The 22304-nt window shown below is 43.1% G+C and overlaps 1 protein-coding gene across 1 annotated transcript in view; it reads left to right on the forward strand.

Annotated features, from left to right (window-relative positions):
• The window catches only part of rtn4r (reticulon 4 receptor), an 88652-nt gene extending 66889 nt beyond the window's left edge, over positions 1-21763 (forward strand). Inside the window, exon 2 of the mRNA XM_071352335.1 lies at positions 19588-21763. Within this exon, the coding sequence (XP_071208436.1) occupies positions 19588-21002 (1415 nt within the window). The 3' untranslated portion in view covers positions 21003-21763. The remainder of the gene's footprint in view (positions 1-19587) is intronic.
• The last annotated feature ends 541 nt before the right edge of the window (positions 21764-22304 follow it).

The following is a 22304-nucleotide window of genomic DNA, read 5'->3' on the forward strand; positions in this document are numbered from 1 at the left end:
TTAGAGGTCTCCATGTGGTGCAGACAGAGTAGATAGTATTAGAGGTCTCCATGTGGTGCAGACAGAGTAGATAGTGTTAGAGGTCTGCATGTGGTGCAGACAGAGTAGATAGTATTAGAGGTCTCCATGTGGTGCAGACAGAGTAGATAGTATTAGAGGTCTGCATGTGGTGCAGACAGAGTAGATAGTATTAGAGGTCTCCATGTGGTGCAGACAGAGTAGATAGTATTAGAGGTCTCCATGTGGTGCAGACAGAGTAGATAGTATTAGAGGTCTGCATGTGGTGCAGACAGAGTAGATAGTATTAGAGGTCTCCATGTGGTGCAGACAGAGTAGATAGTATTAGAGGTCTGCATGTGGTGCAGACAGAGTAGATAGTATTAGAGGTCTCCATGTGGTGCAGACAGAGTAGATAGTATTAGAGGTCTCCATGTGGTGCAGACAGAGTAGATAGTATTAGAGGTCTCCATGTGGTGCAGACAGAGTAGATAGTATTAGAGGTCTCCATGTGGTGCAGACAGAGTAGATAGTATTAGAGGTCTCCATGTGGTGCAGACAGAGTAGATAGTATTAGAGGTCTCCATGTGGTGCATACAGAGTAGATAGTATTAGAGGTCTCCATGTGGTGCAGACAGAAAAGATAGTATTAGAGATCTCCATGTGGTGCAGACAGAGTAGATAGTATTAGAGGTCTCCATGTGGTGCAGACAGAGTAGATAGTATTAGAGGTCTCCATGTGGTGCAGACACAGTAGATAGTATTAGAGGTCTGCATGTGGTGCAGACAGAGTAGATAGTATTAGAGGTCTCCATGTGGTGCAGACAGAGTAGATAGTATTAGAGGTCTCCATGTGGTGCAGACAGAGTAGTTAGTATTAGAGGTCTCCATGTGGTGCAGACAGGGTAGATAGTATTAGAGGTCTGCATGTGGTGCAGACAGAGTAGATAGTATTAGAGGTCTCCATGTGGTGCAGACAGAGTATATAGTATTAGAGGTCTCCATGTGGTGCAGACAGAGTAGATAGTATTAGAGGTCTGCATGTGGTGCAGACAGAGTAGATAGTATTAGAGGTCTCCATGTGGTGCAGACAGAGTAGATAGTATTAGAGGTCTCCATGTGGTGCAGACAGAGTAGATAGTATTAGAGGTCTGCATGTGGTGCAGACAGAGTAGATAGTATTAGAGGTCTCCATGTGGTGCAGACAGAGTAGATAGTATTAGAGGTCTCCATGTGGTGCAGACAGAGTAGATAGTATTAGAGGTCTCCATGTGGTGCAGACAGAGTAGATAGTATTAGAGGTCTGCATGTGGTGCAGACAGAGTAGATAGTATTAGAGGTCTCCATGTGGTGCAGACAGAGTAGATAGTATTAGAGGTCACCATGTGGTGCAGACAGAGTAGATAGTATTAGAGGTCTGCATGTGGTGCAGACAGAGTAGATAGTATTAGAGGTCTCCATGTGGTGCAGACAGAGTAGATAGTATTAGAGGTCTGCATGTGGTGCAGACAGAGTAGATAGTATTAGAGGTCTCCATTTGGTGCAGACAGAGTAGATAGTATTAGAGGTCTCCATGTGGTGCAGACAGAGTAGATAGTATTAGAGGTCTCCATGTGGTGCAGACAGAGTAGATAGTATTAGAGGTCTGCATGTGATGCAGACAGAGTAGATAGTATTAGAGGTCTCCATGTGCTGCAGACAGAGTAGATAGTATTAGAGGTCTCCATGTGGTGCAGACAGAGTAGATATTATTAGAGGTCTCCATGTGGTGCAGACAGAGTAGATAGTATTAGAGGTCTGCATGTGGTGCAGACAGAGTAGATAGTATTAGAGGTCTCCATGTGGTGCAGACAGAGTAGATAGTATTAGAGGTCTCCATGTGGTGCAGACAGAGTAGATAGTATTAGAGGTCTGCATGTGGTGCAGACAGAGTAGATAGTATTAGAGGTCTCCATGTGGTGCAGACAGAGTAGATAGTATTAGAGGTCTCCATGTGGTGCAGACAGAGTAGATAGTATTAGAGGTCTCCATGTGGTGCAGACAGAGTAGATAGTATTAGAGGGCTCCATGTGGTGCAGACAGAGTAGATAGTATTAGAGGTCTCCATGTGGTGCAGACAGAGTAGATAGTATTAGAGGTCTCCATGTGGTGCAGACAGAGTAGATAGTATTAGAGGTCTCCATGTGGTGCAGACAGAGTAGATAGTATTAGAGGTCTCCATGTGGTGCAGACAGAGTAGATAGTATTAGAGGTCTCCATGTGGTGCAGACAGAGTAGATAGTATTAGAGGTCACCATGTGGTGCAGACAGAGTAGATAGTATTAGAGGTCTCCATGTGGTGCAGACAGAGTAGATAGTATTAGAGGTCTCCATGTGGTGCAGACAGAGTAGATAGTATTAGAGGTCTCCATGTGGTGCAGACAGAGTAGATAGTATTAGAGGTCTGCATGTGGTGCAGACAGAGTAGATAGTATTAGAGGTCTCCATGTGGTGCAGACAGAGTAGATAGTATTAGAGGTCTTCATGTGGTGCAGACAGAGTAGATAGTATTAGAGGGCTGCATGTGGTGCAGACAGAGTAGATAGTATTAGAGGTCTCCATGTGGTGCAGACAGAGTAGATAGTATTAGAGGTCTCCATGTGGTGCAGACAGAGTAGATAGTATTAGAGGTCTGCATGTGGTGCAGACAGAGTAGATAGTATTAGAGGTCTCCATGTGGTGCAGACAGAGTAGATAGTATTAGAGGTCTCCATGTGGTGCAGACAGAGTAGATAGTATTAGAGGTCTGCATGTGGTGCAGACAGAGTAGATAGTATTAGAGGTCTCCATGTGGTGCAGACAGAGTAGATAGTATTAGAGGTCTGCATGTGGTGCAGACAGAGTAGATAGTATTAGAGGTCTCCATGTGGTGCAGACAGAGTAGATAGTATTAGAGGTCTCCATGTGGTGCAGACAGAGTAGATAGTATTAGAGGTCTGCATGTGGTGCAGACAGAGTAGATAGTATTAGAGGTCTCCATGTGGTGCAGACAGAGTAGATAGTATTAGAGGTCTGCATGTGGTGCAGACAGAGTAGATAGTATTAGAGGTCTCCATGTGGTGCAGACAGAGTAGATAGTATTAGAGGTCTGCATGTGGTGCAGACAGAGTAGATAGTATTAGAGGTCTCCATGTGGTGCAGACAGAGTAGATAGTATTAGAGGTCTCCATGTGGTGTAGACAGAGTAGATAGTATTAGAGGTCTCCATGTGGTGCAGACAGAGTAGATAGTATTAGAGGTCTCCATGTGGTGCAGACAGAGTAGATAGTATTAGAGGTCTGCATGTGGTGCAGACAGAGTAGATAGTATTAGAGGTCTCCATGTGGTGCAGACAGAGTAGATAGTATTAGAGGTCTGCATGTGGTGCAGACAGAGTAGATAGTATTAGAGGTCTCCATGTGGTGCAGACAGAGTAGATAGTATTAGAGGTCTCCATGTGGTGCAGACAGAGTAGATAGTATTAGAGGTCTGCATGTGGTGCAGACAGAGTAGATAGTATTAGAGGTCTCCATGTGGTGCAGACAGAATAGATAGTATTAGAGGTCTCCATGTGGTGCAGACAGAGTAGATAGTATTAGAGGTCTCCATGTGGTGCAGACAGAGTAGATAGTATTAGAGGTCTCCATGTGGTGCAGACAGAGTAGATAGTATTAGAGGTCTGCATGTGGTGCAGACAGAGTAGATAGTATTAGAGGTCTCCATGTGGTGCAGACAGAGTAGATAGTATTAGAGGTCTGCATGTGGTGCAGACAGAGTAGATAGTATTAGAGGTCTCCATGTGGTGCAGACAGAGTAGATAGTATTAGAGGTCTCCATGTGGTGCAGACAGAGTAGATAGTATTAGAGGTCTCCATGTGGTGCAGACAGAGTAGATAGTATTAGAGGTCTGCATGTGGTGCAGACAGAGTAGATAGTATTAGAGGTCTCCATGTGGTGCAGACAGAGTAGATAGTATTAGAGGTCTGCATGTGGTGCAGACAGAGTAGATAGTATTAGAGGTCTCCATGTGGTGCAGACAGAATAGATAGTATTAGAGGTCTCCATGTGGTGCAGACAGAGTAGATAGTATTAGAGGTCTCCATGTGGTGCAGACAGAGTAGATAGTATTAGAGGTCTCCATGTGGTGCAGACAGAGTAGATAGTATTAGAGGTCTCCATGTGGTGCAGACAGAGTAGATAGTATTAGAGGTCTCCATGTGGTGCAGACAGAGTAGATAGTATTAGAGGTCTCCATGTGGTGCAGACAGAGTAGATAGTATTAGAGGTCTGCATGTGGTGCAGACAGAGTAGATAGTATTAGAGGTCTCCATGTGGTGCAGACAGAGTAGATAGTATTAGAAGTCTCCATGTGGTGCAGACAGAGTAGATAGTATTAGAGGTCTGCATGTGGTGCAGACAGAGTAGATAGTATTAGAGGTCTCCATGTGGTGCAGACAGAGTAGATAGTATTAGAGGTCTCCATGTGGTGCAGACAGAGTAGATAGTATTAGAGGTCTCCATGTGGTGCAGACAGAGTAGATAGTATTAGAGGTCTGCATGTGGTGCAGACAGAGTAGATAGTATTAGAGGTCTCCATGTGGTGCAGACAGAGTAGATAGTATTAGAGGTCTCCATGTGGTGCAGACAGAGTAGATAGTATTAGAGGTCTGCATGTGGTGCAGACAGAGTAGATAATATTAGAGGTCTCCATGTGGTGCAGACAGAGTAGATAGTATTAGAGGTCTCCATGTGGTGCAGACAGAGTAGATAGTATTAGAGGTCTCCATGTGGTGCAGACAGAGTAGATAGTATTAGAGATCTCCATGTGGTGCAGACAGAGTAGATAGTATTAGAGGTCTCCATGTGGTGCAGACAGAGTAGATAGTAATAGAGGTCTCCATGTGGTGCAGACAGAGTAGATAGTATTAGAGGTCTCCATGTGGTGCAGACAGAGTAGATAGTATTAGAGGTCTCCATGTAGTGCAGACAGAGTAGATAGTATTAGAGGTCTCCATGTGGTGCAGACAGAGTAGATAGTATTAGAGGTCTGCATGTGGTGCAGACAGAGTAGATAGTATTAGAGGTCTCCATGTGGTGCAGACAGAGTAGATAGTATTAGAGGTCTCCATGTGGTGCAGACAGAGTAGATAGTATTAGAGGTCTGCATGTGGTGCAGACAGAGTAGATAGTATTAGAGGTCTCCATGTGGTGCAGACAGAGTAGATAGTATTAGAGGTCTCCATGTGGTGCAGACAGAGTAGATAGTATTAGAGGTCTCCATGTGGTGCAGACAGAGTAGATAGTATTAGAGGTCTCCATGTGGTGCAGACAGAGTAGATAGTATTAGAGGTCTGCATGTGGTGCAGACAGAGTAGATAGTATTAGAGGTCTCCATGTGGTGCAGACAGAGTAGATAGTATTAGAGGTCTCCATGTGGTGCAGACAGAGTAGATAGTATTAGAGGTCTGCATGTGGTGCAGACAGAGTAGATAGTATTAGAGGTCTCCATGTGGTGCAGACAGAGTAGATAGTATTAGAGGTCTGCATGTGGTGCAGACAGAGTAGATAGTATTAGAGGTCTCCATGTGGTGCAGACAGAGTAGATAGTATTAGAGGTCTCCATGTGGTGCAGACAGAGTAGATAGTATTAGAGGTCTCCATGTGGTGCAGACAGAGTAGATAGTATTAGAGGTCTGCATGTGGTGCAGACAGAGTAGATAGTATTAGAGGTCTCCATGTGGTGCAGACAGAGTAGATAGTATTAGAGGTCTCCATGTGGTGCAGACAGAGTAGATAGTATTAGAGGTCTGCATGTGGTGCAGACAGAGTAGATAGTATTAGAGGTCTCCATGTGGTGCAGACAGAGTAGATAGTATTAGAGGTCTCCATGTGGTGCAGACAGAGTAGATAGTATTAGAGGTCTCCATGTGGTGCAGACAGAGTAGATAGTATTAGAGGTCTGCATGTGGTGCAGACAGAGTAGATAGTATTAGAGGTCTGCATGTGGTGCAGACAGAGTAGATAGTATTAGAGGTCTCCATGTGGTGCAGACAGAGTAGATAGTATTAGAGGTCTCCATGTGGTGCAGACAGAGTAGATAGTATTAGAGGTCTCCATGTGGTGCAGACAGAGTAGATAGTATTAGAGGTCTCCATGTGGTGCAGACAGAGTAGATAGTATTAGAGGTCTCCATGTGGTGCAGACAGAGTAGATAGTATTAGAGGTCTCCATGTGGTGCAGACAGAGTAGATAGTATTAGAGGTCTCCATGTGGTGCAGACAGAGTAGATAGTATTAGAGGTCTCCATGTGGTGCAGACAGAGTAGATAGTATTAGAGGTCTCCATGTGGTGCAGACAGAGTAGATAGTATTAGAGGTCTCCATGTGGTGCAGACAGAGTAGATAGTATTAGAGGTCTCCATGTGGTGCAGACAGAGTAGATAGTATTAGAGGTCTGCATGTGGTGCAGACAGAGTAGATAGTATTAGAGGTCTGCATGTGGTGCAGACAGAGTAGATAGTATTAGAGGTCTGCATGTGGTGCAGACAGAGTAGATAGTATTAGAGGTCTGCCTGTGGTGCAGACAGAGTAGATAGTATTAGAGGTCTCCATGTGGTGCAGACAGAGTAGATAGTATTAGAGGTCTGCATGTGGTGCAGACAGAGTAGATAGTATTAGAGGTCTGCATGTGGTGCAGACAGAGTAGATAGTATTAGAGGTCTGCATGTGGTGCAGACAGAGTAGATAGTATTAGAGGTCTGCATGTGGTGCAGACAGGGTAGATAGTATTAGAGGTCTCCATGTGGTGCAGACAGAGTAGATAGTATTAGAGGTCTGCATGTGGTTCTTTTCAGTACGAAGTGCCACTTTATTGGGCTTCTTGGTTGTTTGAGTCTGGGACAGAGAGCATTTCTAAATAGTCTATGATTATTTCTCTATCTTGATGAAACACTTCACACAAGGAGGTGTATGCGATGCTATCAGCATAACAAACAACTTGATTTGACCTGTTGGGTTGGTTTGTTCTGGGACAGAAAATATTTCTAAATAACCTCTAACTGACTGCATAACTGTGCCAAACACTAGAACACTAGAATTGTACCGTAATGTACCTGTCAGAATTGAACAGAGTAGATAATGTTAGAGATCTCACTGTGATTCATATCAGCTTGATTAACTACTTTCATTGGGACTGCTTGGTTGTCTAGTCTGGGGGCTAGGGGCTAGCTGGCTGCACTGCATAACTGTGACCAACAACAAAGCAGCAGCATACACATTCCATATTCTAAGTCTAAGTATTCTAAGTATTCTAAGTCATGCACACAAACTGTGTGCACCGTGTGTGACAATTGTCAGTGAATCAGTGAACCTTGTCATGGCTTTCTCTCGCACGAGACACTTTGAATCAAGAGGTGTTAGCATTGCTATCCTATCACAGCCCTAATTGAACACTACCGGTGGTACGGCACTCTGATAATACAGCGGTGAATCATTAGTCCACATTCTCGTTTATTTCAGGGTAATGTATTCTCTCAACCCTGCAGGTCTGGCATCCTCACAGATTTCAAATTGAGGCTTGATTGCTAATAAAAGTCTGCAATGCGAGACAGTGATTTCATTTTTGGCTGGGGAGGAGGGGTATGTTTTTTTAAGGGTTAAGATGTGATGGCTTCATATAAATGATGATTAACGGTGGTCCCCAGATAGAAGAGGACTAACACCTGTGCCTAGTAGCCCCCTATGAGCTGCTGGTGACACGTTCCACATCTGGCCAGCACTCTAAATGCATTAGCTGATGTGTCATAATCGCACATGTAATTGCCAAAATAAAGGAAACAACCTAAAGCGTCTTAATAGGGCGTTCGGCCACCACGAGCCAGAACAGCTTCAATGCACCTTGGCATAGATTCTACAAGTGTCTGGAACTATTGGAGGGATGCGACACCATTCTTCCATGAGATATTCCATAATTTGGTGTTTTGTTGATGGTGGTGGAAAACGCTGTCTCAGATGCTGCTCCAGAATCTCCCAAAAGTGTTAAATCAGGATGAGATCGGGTCACTGAGACGGCCATGGCACATTGTCGTCCAATGGGATGTTAATTGCTTAATTAACTCAGGAACCACACCTGTGTGGAAGCACCTGCTTTCAATGTACTTTGTGTTCCTTTATTTACTCAAGTGTTTTCATTATTTTGGCAGTTACCGATATGTAGCTTCGGTGTTTCTGCCTGCGTGATATAGACCAGGCAGAACGAAGCTTTTACAGAGATGGACAAACACCTTTGCCCAGTATCCCCCTAAAGAGTTACCTGGTGATACATTTCAAACACTTGACAACAATACTTAATACAGTATCTTCTGTACTGCTACCTGGTATATTTAAGTTACTGTATGCTGAAGAAAATAATATTTATTATGCCAATACCAGAATTATGCTCTTACAGAGAAAGAAAAGCAATGCTTAGTATCTCCCTAAAACTCACATCTGGAAGATGGCAACTATACTAAAACAGTAGGATTTGTGCAACTATATTTAGGTAATACTTACATGCTTCTGCATGGCATATTACATTTACTGAAGAAATAGGCCCATGCAGAATGAGGCTTGCTGTTAAAGTAGAGAGATGTGCTAAGGGCTACGAACTCTATGGTCCAACCACATGATATAGGCCGACTCTTCTATGCTGGCTCCTTTGGGGTTTGGAGAGTGCATTGGGAAGCCCCCCACCCCACACACACACACACGCACTCGACTGAGGCCTGCATTACTTTCATCTCACATTGCTTGCATGATACATTCTGTAATGTGCGAAGTGGCAATGCCGGTGGGATTGAGGGGGCAGAGAGAGAACTGTATGGAAGAGACTTCAAATCACATGTCAAAGTGATCATAATTTGCAGTGAGGGTTGGTTGAATGCCAGGTCGAGAGGTTTTTAGTTCTTACATGTTTTTCCGACTTCAGCCCTGACATTTTGTCCCTCGATAGTTCAATTGTTTCATGTTTCCTATTTTACGACTGATGAGCAATCCAAGTAGTTGACAATCTTGTATTTATTTAATGTTTTCTCTTCTCACCTCTCGCATATCATTTCCCTTGTTTTAACATCCTTGTGAGGACTTCTGGTCCCCACAAGGATAGTAAAACCAAACACACACACACACACACACACACACACACACACACACACACACACACACACACACACACACACACACACACACACACACACACACACACACACACACACACACACACACACACACACACACACACACACACACACACACAGTTGCTCCCTTCTTTCTCTCTTTTGTCTCTCTCTCCCGCCGACCTCCGGTTTCCTCAGTTATTCATGAGCCATCTGTCTGGATGAGATGAGTGTTGTGGCAGATGTGTGGCAGACAGGACCTGATCTGTCCCTCTGCCGCTCCGCTAATTGTGTCCTTGTCTGCATACTAGACCATGGGCTCTCCCAGAAACACACATGAGTGCAAACACAAACATAAACACTCACACATACATGCACGTACAAACGCAAATGCAGGCGCTCGCACACACACACACACACACACACACACACACACACACACACACACACACACACACACACACACACACACACACACACACACACACACACACACACACACACACACACACACACACACACACACACACACACACACACACACACACACACACACAAACAAATACGCACACCACAAGGGCTACCACTCCAAAGCTAGTTATAAACGATCTTACCCTTAACAGCCTGATCAGGATACACATAGCTATATGTGCTGTTAGATGGCCTGTTCTCAACCTGCATATATTCATGTCAGGGAAACATTTAGGAACTGTAGTTCTATCCCTGCGTATGTGAACGACCGGCTCGATTCGGTCTTACGTAGCAAAATGTTTAATTGTGTTTTTTATATTAGATAAAAGAGTTGACTCTGAGCTAGAATATGGTATATCATACACTACAGTTGAGGAACAATGGTAAAGTAATTCTGCTTTGAATGTTGATAAACTTGTAACCCCACTTTTGAAAAAATGGCCCTTGAATGTTTTGGTACACCTACTGCAGAGCTCTTCTTTGTCTACACCCATTCAGCATTGTTCACATCCACTTAAGCCTTAGTCCCACCCATCTCTTTAAGAATTCACATGTGAGGCCATGTGTTAAACAGAGTGAGTACTGTAGTGTACTAAACGACTGAAGATTCCAAGATTAAAGGCTGGTTTATACTACGTCTATCAACATGTCTGTAGACAGTTGTCGCAGTGACATCATGAACATTCTATTGTCGTCCGACATCAAACTTGTTGTTGTCATTATGACAACGACAGGCTGCATGACATCAGCAGCCTGGTGGTCCAAGATAGCATAACTGGTGTATTTAACACCAATCAACCCATCCGTTCAAAAATGAATTTAGTAAATGTCATTCTAGCAAACCAGGCAATTAAAAGCATATTTCTAAACAATGTTTTGGTTCCTTTCTAGCTTGTTAGCTAGCAAGCTAACGTTAAAAATTTCCATCTCATATAGCGGACAATGTCTTAACTTTAGCTTATTTGAATTCGTTATTACAGGAAAATAAACTCACAACAAGATCATTATTTACAAGTAAATGGCGAGCTAATTACAGAAAATAGCTTACAGTTGTCAGTGCGATGAAATAAAAGCAGGGCATTCTACTGGAGAAGTTTAGAACTTGGACACTGTCTCGTTGGCCTAGTGTTATATCCTAATTTGACTTTGGTGAAGGTCATTTTGTTCTTCACATTACCGTCTCTGATAAACACACATTATATCAAATAAAAAAGGGTATTTGTCACATGCACAGGATACAGAAGGTGTAAACAGTAAAGTGAAATGGTTACTTGCATAGTGGAGTCTTCTAATTAGACATGTAGCTAGCTAGCTAAACAATGAACCATAATCCCAACTCATAAGGTTACTACTTTGCATGAATCTGCTGGTAGCTAAAGCTAACAAACTAGGTTCAATGTTAGCTAGCTAGCTAACATTACGCTATAACTAGCAATGCAAATGGCTCTGACATACGATTAATATTACTAAAACAGATCATATACTTAAAGTTAGCTAGCAAGCCAACCAGCTAAAGGTAGCTAGGTAGCTAACATACTCTTTAACTTCTATTGAAAATACTTTCTGACTAAATTAGAAATGTATAATATCTGAAAATGTAGCTAGTTATACTCTTATCCGTATACATGGATGAACGCTTCTCCCTCTCTTTCATGGAAGCCATGGTTGACCTTAGTTTGAAGATATCCTCCGGAGACAGGAGTTTTATACAACAGCCTTCTTCTGTGTGTTTTATTTTAGACTCCCTCCGCATTATTTGTAATCAAACGCCAGAATTTTCTCCATCTTCATAGCTATCATGCTCTGCTTCCACCGGGCATTCCACTGATGTCAAAACACGACTCTTCATGATATCTTTCAAAATAGCTGCTTTAGAATGGACTACCTACACATACTGAGCAGCCCATGTTAGGGCTGGGCGATGTGATGATATACTGTATATCGTGTGACGATAGAAAAATGTATTTTGTTTCAAATTATGCTCTTTCGTTTATTTCGTTGTGTCACAAATCACACTCTTTACGGCAATATTTTTTATCAATTGGACGACGCTTTGCGTTCTTGTGGAAGGAAATTTACAACACAAACAAACATGGAGGAGAGTGAACGTGACACAGAGCAAGGTGACACGGAGCTCGTACCTAAAAGATGGGCTACTTCGGTCGCATGGACGTGGTTTGGGCATGAAAAGTCTGACACGGACCAGAAAATCGTCCTCTGCAAAATATGCCGCAGGCCGGTCCCGACAACAGGCTCAAACACCACTAACCTCTTTTACCACCTACGCAAGAATCATGTGAAACAGTACGGAGAGAGTCTACGGGTGAGACCCAATAAAGTACAGTCAAGTGCTCAAAACAAACCCCCGACTCAGAGGTTGCAAGAGGCTTTTGTCCGCAGCACATCATATGGCAAAGTATCATGAAGATGGAAGGAGATAACAGCTGCCATTACAACTTACATCTGCAAAGACATGGCCCCAATTTACACGGTCGAGAAACAGGGGTTTCGTGAGTTGGTGCTAACAATCGACCCAAGGTACCAAATGAAAATTGATATGTTACACATATTAATGCCAAAATAACATACTTATTTTGTTTTCTATTTACCTTTTCAGATCTTATACATCAATATTTAATTTTTGCTACATGCTTAATTGAACATTTGCACAAAGGTTCCAAATGAAAGGAGAAATAATCAAATATGACTAAGTACATTATGACTAAGTACCTTTTATTTGTTGACTATATTTCAAAATGTAATAAGAAATAGGCCTTTACATGTGGTCATTTTATAGAAACTATTTTTTCTTTGAATTTACAGAAAATGTGCTATATCGTGATATGTATCGTTATCGGGATAATTATGACTAGCGGGAAGGTTCCTGCCTTTTTTCCGTGGCTAAACCAACTTTGCTCGTAATTTAACAATTTTATTTATATTTACAGATGGCATACAGGTATGTTATTAATGCACGTAAAAGTTTGCATGTTCCAGAATGCATTGCTGCCGGAAAATGCATTTTGATAAAACATACCTGTTAACATTCAAATGTCAATCCCGTAAAGTAGTGGCATACGCCTATTTTCCTGACATGAGTCACATATGTTCATGCCAGGGAAACATTTAGGAACTGTAGTTCTATCTCTGTGTATGTGCATGCCAGGGAAACATTTACGAACTGTAGTTCTATCTCTGTGTATGTGCATGCCAGGGAAACATTTAGGACCTGTAGTTCTATCTCTGTGTATGTTCATGCCAGGGAAACATTTAGGAACTGTAGTTCTATCTCTGTGTATGTTCATGCCAGGGAAACATTTAGGAACTGTAGTTCTATCTCTGTGTATGTTCATGCCAGGGAAACATTTAGGAACTGTAGTTCTATCTCTGTGTATGTTCATGCCAGGGAAACATTTACGAACTGTAGTTCTATTTCTGTGTATGTTCATGCCAGGGAAACATTTAGGAACTGTAGTTCTATCTCTGTGTATGTTCATGCCAGGGAAACATTTAGGAACTGTAGTTCTATCTCTGTGTATGTTCATGCCAGGGAAACATTTAGGAACTGTAGTTCTATCTCTGTGTATGTTCATGCCAGGGAAACATTTAGGAACTGTAGCTCTGTCGCTGCATATGTTCATGGGGGAAGACATTAGGAACTATAGTTCCATCCGTGTTAAAGGGGGAAGCATTTAGGAGCGGTACCAACTCTTCAAATCCGGTTTCCCATTATGCCGTATACTAAGTGAATTCCCCTTGAAAGAGTAAATGCCACCAGTCAAAGCTGTTGGTCCTAGTATGACAGCCGGCAATGGTTGTAATGCACTTTATCACCATACACAATCACTTGGGTTTACAACCACTTTGTGACAGCGCTTTGAGAACATGGCTTATTGATTTATACATGATTTTAGGCTGCATTTGTATGCATGAATGCATTTTCAACAATCAAACAGCCTAAAGTACACAGATCTCGACTATATTTGGAACAGGTTAAATTCCACACAGCAACAAGAATCCCTAACGCTGTGTGAGTGGAAAGAGGCCATTGCATCCCCTGAGATGAACTGTGTGATACATTTCCTAGAGAGACTTCTCTTCCCTTCTCCTCTCAGCTAAGGGAAAACACTGTCATGTTACCCATCTGGGCCCAATCTATTTCTCTTCAAAGTAAAGCCTGCGTGACGAAGTGCAGACCCTGTGGATCCCCTGTCCCTACATGCCCTTTTGTGCTCTCAGGGCACTTGGCCGGGTCGCTGGGTCAGATTGGGATGCCTCAATCATGCTGAGACAAAGCACCGGATGGGCCTGGAGTAGTGAAGTAGTGAAGACGCAAACACACACACACACACACACACACACACACACACACACACACACACACACACACACACACACACACACACACACACACACACACACACACACACACACACACACACACACACACACACACACACACACACACACACACACACACATACACACATACACACACACACACACACACACACACACACACACACACACACACACACAGAAACACACTGCCAGGGACGTATGCAAATGAGCCGGGAGGGTGTCAGGCTAGTCATGCACTGCTGCGTTAAGTAAACACCTCTCTCTGGCTGCTCCCACTTCTGTCCTCCTCGACCCTCCTCACACCTTGCTATTATCGCAAGTGTTTTCTGTTCTCCCACATTGTTCTTTTTGTTTTGGCAAATAACACAATTAGACGAGTGAGGAGCAACCTTGATGTCTGCCATTCATCACTAGGTTGTTAACTGTCTGGGCATATCTCTACCTCTGTCTCCCTGTGTCCCTCTCTGTATCCCTCCCTGTCTGTATCTATGTCTGTCTCTCTGTCTGTCTCTTTATTTCCCTCTGTCTGTCTCTCTGTCTGCCTCTCTGTCTGTCTATCTATCTGCCTCCACTCTGTCTGCCTCCCTGTCTGCCTCTCTGTCTACCTCCCTGTCTGCCTCTCTGTCTGGCTCTCTGTCTGGCTCTCTTTCTGTCTCCCTGTCTGTCTCTCTGTCTACCTCTCTGTCTACCTCTCTGTCTACCTCTCGTTCTGTCTTCCTGTCTGTCTCTCTGTCTGCCTCTTTGTCTGTCTCTGTGTATGTCTGTCTCTCTGCCTCTCTGTCTGCCTCCCTGTCTGTCTCTCTGTCTGCCTCTTTGTCTGTCTCTCTGTCTGTGTCTCTGTCTGCCTCCCTTTCTGTCTATCTCCCTGTCTGCCTCTGTCTATCTCCCTGTCTGTCTCCCTGTCTGTCTCTCTGTCTATCTCCCTGTCTGTCTGCCAGTCTTTGTCTCAAATGGCACCCTGTTCTATATATAGTTCACTATTTTTCACCAGGATCCATATGGCTCTGGTCCAAAGTCATTCACTACACAGGAAATAGGCTGCCATTTAGCACTCAGCCTTTGTGAGGAAAAGTGCTTCTCAAACATGCAGGAGAGCCTGAGTCAATGTGCGTTAGTTTATAAAGAGCTTGGAAGGAAGTCTGGCCGCCGCAAGACAAAGAGGTTCTTGTCTCATCTTAGACAGAGTTAAGATTGTTGTTAGACCATAATGGACTTTTCAAGAGGGACAGAGATGCCAGTTTACTGGAACACTAGAGATTTGGATTTGTGACTGTTGGTGTGTCAGGACTGTAGTTAGACACAACAGATGGGGAGATAACATGTTGAAACCAAAGTTGGCAAAATAAGATAAAGATAAATAGATGTTTTGTTATTTGTTTCCACCAGTACAATGTTATACAGTACCAGTCAAAAGTTTGGACACACCTACTCATTCAAGGGTTTAACTCTATTTGTACTATTTTCTACAATGCAATCAAAACTATGAAATAACACATATGGAATCAAGTAGTAACCAAAAAAGTGTTAAACAAATCAAAATATGTTTTATATCTAAGATTCTTCAAATAGCCACCCTTTGCCCTGATAACAGCTTTGCACACTCTTGGCATTCTCTCAACCAGCTTCATGAGGAATGCTTTTCCAACAGTTTTAAAGGAGCACTTGTTGGCTGCTTTTCCTTCACTCTGCGGTCCAACTCATCCCAAACCATTTCAATTGGGTTGAGGTTGGGTGATTGTGGAGGCCAAGTCATTGATGCAGCACCATCACTCTGCTTCTTGGTCAAATAACCCTTACACAGCCTGGAGGTGTGTTTTGGGTCATTGTACTGTTGGAAAATGAATGATAGTCCCACTAAGCGCAACCAGATGGGATGGCGTATCGCTGCAGAATGCTGTGGTAGCCATGCTGGTTAAGTGTGCCTTGATATAAATCACAGACAATGTCACCAGCAAAGCACCCCCACATAATCACATCTCCTCCTCCATGCTTCACGGTGGGAACCACACATATGCAGAGATCATCTGTTCACCTACTCTGCGTCTCACAAAGACACGGTGATGTCTTTTGTTACTACATGATTCCATGTGTGTTATTTCATAGTTTTGATGTCTTCACTATTATTCTACCATGTAGAAAACAGTAAACATAAAGAAAAACCCTTGCATGAGTGGGTGTGTCCAAACCTTTGACTGGTACTGTATATGCATTCATTATGTCAGTTTAGCCACATAAATATTTTACATTAGTATATCAGCACTGTAAAGTTGATTGGAATTGAGCAGAACAGTTGAAAGATAGAGTTTGATATACCCAACAGCTCAATAGCGAGGGCAAACTATTAGCAAGAATGTTGTGATAAATAAGAGAAACTCCCAAAGGTAACAGGTGAGGGAACAACCAGAGGTCGGTAGATAGGTCAGGACGTACAGTTTAGTAGACTTAGCAGGTCAATACTGCGTGTGAGTGCAAACTTTTACATCGTTGACAATGTTTTGAGACATGGTGTAATTCCCAAAAGAAGAAGGTGAGAGAACTTCTGTGAACTATCAAATCAAACAGAGGTCATTCTGAAAGACCAGAGGGAAAAGTAGCACTTTAATCACAGAAGAGTAAGCACAATAAAAACAAAGTCCAAAGAGGTCAACGTGATGAGTGCAAAATGGCTTTGGATTGTTCATTTGTTTTGACAGGAACTAATGGCGAGGCAATTGATATAGTACCATATATAGAAAAATAATTGGTGAAGAAAAACCTGAGGACATCTGACTTGCTTAGTGTCAGAAGATGCTAATGAAGATAAAATTACGCCGGGAGCACAGAATACCGGATATCCGAAATAAAGCGGACGTAGCCTGTTAATGAACATAACAAATAAGACAGTGAGTGAACATACAGTGAGTAGATACAAAGAGTGCTCTATCTGCAGTGGTAAAATAAATACATATATATATATAAATTGCTATTGTTAGGAAAGTAGGAGCTGTGACTGGGAGGGAACAGAAAAAAAGTGATGCGATGCAGAACGAAAGAGTAGTGGAAGAAAACTCTTGACAGCTTTCCGGTGGCAGAATATATCTGACTGAAGGTTGAGCAGGGAGGTTGGAGGGAAAGTGCAACAGAGGGCTGCTGTCAGGCCACACCACAGCCTCCATTTAACAAGGGCCAGGGATGAGCTGCTACTGCTGCATGAACAGCAGGAAGGCAGGATGGAGGGATGGGAGAGGGAGGGAGAGGGTGTGGTAGAAAAAGTGAGAGGGAGCGAGGAGTTGAGAGGGAGAGGCAGAGAGAGGGACGGGGAATGGAGGGAGGCAGGGGAGGAAGAAGAGGAGAAAAGAGATAGAGGGATGGAGAGGACGGGAGGGGTAAAACTCATGCATTTTCCAGTACTTCACTACCTGTCACGGCAGAGAGCCTGGGATTCCAGTGATGGTTGTGGCAGCTGGGAATGGAAATCCTCACTTATGATAGGGGCTAGGGTCGGATTCACTGAGATTTGGGCAATATTTGGCACTGCCACCTGCCACCTGACATGGCATATTGGATTCGGACTCGCCTGCTGTCACACTTTGATCTGCCTTTGATGAATTAGTGAAATATCTGTACTTGTATCTGTACTGTGTCTGCATGTTTTTTTATTTATTTCCCCTTTATTTAACCAGGTAGGCCAGTTGAGAACAAGTTCTCATTTACAACTGCAACCTGGCCAAGATAAAGCAAAGCAGTGCGACACAAACAACAACACGGAGTTACACATAAACAAACGTACAGTCAATAACACAATAGAAAAAAAATCTATATACATTGTGTGCAAATGAGGTAAGATTAGGGAGGTAAGGCAATAAACCGGCCATAGTGGCGAAGTAATTACAATTTAGCAATTAAACACTGGAGTGATAGATGTGCAGAAGATGATTGTGCAAGTAGAGATACTGGGGTGCAAAGGAGCAATTTTTTAAAATAAATAGCAATATGGGGATGAGGTAGTTGGATGGGCTATTTACAGATGGGTTATGTACAGGTGCAGTGATCTGTGAGCTGCTCTGACAGCTGATGCTTAAAGTTACATTGTTAGGTTAGAGATAGAACATTGTTCCATTGTAGGTTATATATATAACATTGTTCCATTGTTAAGTTAGAGCTAGAACATTGTTCTATTGTAGGTTAGATAGAACATTGTTCTACTGTTAGGTTAGAGATAGAACATTGTTCCATTGTTAGGTTATATATAGAACCTTGTTCTATTGTTAGGTTATATATAGAACATTGTTCTAGTGTTAGGTTAGAGCTAGGAAATTGTTCCATTGTAGGTTATATATAGAACATTGTTCGATTGTTAGGTTAGAGCTAGAACATGTATCTTTTGTTAGGTTAGAGATATAAAATTGTTCTATTGTTAGGTTATATATAGAACATTGTTCTACTGTTACGTTAGAGATAGAACATTGTTCTACTGTTAGGTTAAAGATATAACATTGTTCTATTGTTAGGTTAGAGCTAGAACATTGTTCTATTGTTAGGTTAGAGATAGAACATTGTTCTATTGTTAGGTTAGTGATAGAACATTGTTCTATTGTAGGTTATATATATAACATTGTTATATTGTTAGGTTAGAGCTAGAACATTGTTCTATTGTTAGGTAGAGATAGAACATTGTTGGGGGGAGAATATTTCGCATCTTCGACATGGTAGGCATGTTGTGTAAATCAAAAGATACAAATCCCCCCCAAAATCTATTTTAATTCCAGGTTGTAAGGCAACAAAATAGGAAAAATGCCAAGGGGGGTGAATACTTTCACGAGCCACTGTATATTGCAACAGACAAGCTCAGTCAAACACAATATTTGAACCTAGGTCAGCTCTCCACCCTGGCAACCAGCACCAAGCCCCACTACACGTATCTTTACGCGACACGATAAATGTCAAAAGGTCAGAAATCTCTAGGATGCCATTAGTTATGTCCAACCTATTAGCGCTGGCTAATTCTGCATAAAATCGACCCACCCATATTTAATGAATCAGCTTCTCGGGACCCCTCTCCTCGATTGCCCGGGGCTTCATGCTTGCGTCAATAGCAGGGAGGAAATAGGTCCCCAGGGCCAAATAACCACCGAATGCTCTCTCTTTACAGACACACTGCATCACTAGTAAAAAGAGAGCTATTTCCCTTCAGAGGGCCCTGGTATACTGGATTTGAATGTGAATGTTGCTTAAACTGTATATATGCCATTTGTAAATGTGAAGGAAAGCACTGCATTGGTGATTTGAGGGAAGGGATATGTACTGATGCAAAAATTTGAATATCTTAGGGCAATGTCTGATTGCAGAAGATTACCATTGCTACCAGAGAGCAATATTGCTGATTTGCTTTACAGGAAATAACAATCAAAAACCAATCAAGAGATAGGCAGAGGTGTTAAAATGACAAACATCACATTTAGAAACCTTCTAGGAGAAACATTGATGAAGATGAAGTATTTTTTACGTAGTTTGTAAAACTGACCCTCTTTCTCTCTTTCTCCCCCTCCCCCTCTTTCCCCTTCTGTCTCTCTCTTTCCCTCCCTCCCTCCCTCCCTCCCTCCCTCCAGGGGGGCGTCTCCTGTTCCTGGTTGTGTGGTTAAACCTGGTGCCTCGAGGAGTGGATGGCTGCCCGGCCAAATGTGTGTGTTACAGCGAGCCACGGCCCACCGTGGCCTGCCAGCAGCAAGGACTGTTCTCCATTCCTACCGAGATCCCTGTGCGGAGCCAGCGTATATTTCTCCAGAGCAACAAGCTGACCGTGGTCCGCTCCACCAGCTTCAGCTCCGTGCACAACCTTACCGTTCTCTGGATGTACTCCAACAATATCAGCCACATTGAGGCCGGGGCCTTCTACGGTCTGGAGCGGCTAGAGGAGCTGGACATTGGGGACAACAGTAACCTGAGGATCATCAGCCCCACAGCCTTCAGGGGTCTGTCCAAGCTTCACACCCTCCACCTGCACAGGTGCGGCCTGTCGGAGTTACCTGTCGGAGCGTTCCAGGGACTGTTCTCCCTGCAGTACCTCTACCTGCAGGACAATAACCTGCTGGCCCTGCACAACGACACCTTCCTGGACCTGGCCAACCTCACCTATCTGTTCCTGCACAACAACAAGATCAAGACCGTGTCGGACCACATGCTGCGCGGCCTCATCAACCTTGACCGCCTGCTGCTGCACCAGAACCGGGTCATCTACGTCCAGCCGAGGGCATTCAGCGACCTGGGGAAGCTGACCACGCTGTTCCTGTTCTACAACAACCTTACCGTGCTGACCGGGGAGACCATGGACCCGCTGGTGTCCCTGCAATACCTGCGCCTCAATGGGAACCAGTGGGTGTGTGACTGTCGGGCCAGTACCCTATGGGACTGGTTCAAACGCTTCAAGGGCTCCAGCTCTGAGCTCGAATGTAACGTCCCCTTGGAATTGTTCGGGAAGGACCTGAAACGGCTGAAGAGTAACGACCTGGAAGGGTGTGTGGAGACACCCCAGATCCAGACCCAGCTCTTCAGCTCCAAGCCGCGTTCCGGAAAATTCCCCTCCACTGAAAATCCTCTGGGAGATGGAATTCCCAGATGTTGTCTTCCAGACAACGATAAGTCCTCTATCATCTCCGGGAAAACGATCGCTGACCCCTCATCTTACAACAGCCGTCAGATCACCAACAACCCCCTCAAGGAGAAGGAGAACATATCCAAGACCAAATTCAGAGAGCAGGAGCGAACGAAAAACGAGACCATCCGGAATAAGCAGAGTCTCAACGACGGGCCACTGGGGACCCTGTCCAACAACCTTGACCAGTCATTGGTTCAAATTGAAGACCTGGAACCTTCTACAGCCCCAACCAGGAAGAAAAAGAAGTGCACTAAAAAGCCAAAATCTGACGCCCAGTGTCTCAAAGGCCATGGATCTACAATGCAGGTGGCGCTGAGTTCTCTCTTCATGTCCATAATCTGGATCTGGTTCTCGTTGGCCATGTCTTAGGACCTTAGGGCCTGGCTGGGATTAGATCACATGCTAAATATACATTGCTGGGACTCCCAGATTGTTATTAATGCTCATGACAATAATAGAATCTTTCTGCAGTGACCTCTGACCTCCAATAATAGCCTAGAGACTGATAACCAGGATGTCAGGTTTGGACACATTACCAGGGTAACAAGGACTAAGTCCTTGAAGTTAAACTACAAAAGAAGTTAAAATACAATTTAACAAAATGGATGCCTTTACAGAACACATCATATCTAATGTATATAATAAATCGGTGCCCAAATTGTTTGTTCTGTATGTACTTTATTGTACCGTGTCTAAGCTACACCACTTTGGAGACTCTCCTTATTCCTATTTCCCTCTCAAAAAGCTTTTACTGCAACAACAGTGACTGCTGAGACAGACCACTGAAAAAATAGGAAAAAACATGAATTCCGAGGGCCGGCTGAACGCACACAAAGAACGTTTATTAAAAAATAGATTTTCATCCCCTCCCCCCATTATTTATAAAAAAGTGATGCATTTGTTGGGTACTGTTATGTTTTTTATGTTTATACGTATTTCAGTAAAGACAAATGTTTATTGTTCCCCAGTTTGAGTTCTGTTTTCATCACAGTATGGATACAGGTAGCATTGGCTAATAGAAGGCTGGCTAAGTGTTTTACAGAGATTGCAATGGAATCATAGATATGCATTTTATTTTACTTGTGTACAAGTATGAATATATTATGAATAAAAGGTCTCCTTTCATATAACTGGTTGGTTATTGATGTGTTCTTTTTAGGCCTTAGAGGTATAGTCTTCAGTATAGCTCTTCAGTATAACCAGTAACGCAATCACACAGAATTCAACAGCCTCAAACAGAATCACTCATAACTGCTCAATCGTATTTTGCTTCTTCAGACTATTGTTCATGAACACGATGTAATGTAATACATGTCCAAAAGTATAGTAGGCCTTTGGCAGTGTCTGAATTCCTTCGCACATAGACATATGAAACCTTAATGTACATTGATGATCTATGATCTAAAGGACACAAGGACATATTGCATAACATAAATAATAGCAGAGGCAGGTTTCCTCTTGCACTGCCAACACAGGGATTACATCATCAACACTCATAAAAATGTACAACAACATTCTGTTATGCTATTTTAATGAGGTATGTGAAAAATATATGCCCCATAATGCTCTAAAAAGATCCCTCAGATGTTGTAAAAAAAATGGCCCTGAGATCTACAGTGAACAGCAGCTAGTGTCACCTCACTCACATAACATATCACCTAAGCGTACAGT

This window comes from Salvelinus alpinus, chromosome 19 (genome assembly GCF_045679555.1).
Source record: "Salvelinus alpinus chromosome 19, SLU_Salpinus.1, whole genome shotgun sequence".
Taxonomy (NCBI): Eukaryota; Metazoa; Chordata; class Actinopteri; order Salmoniformes; family Salmonidae; genus Salvelinus; species Salvelinus alpinus.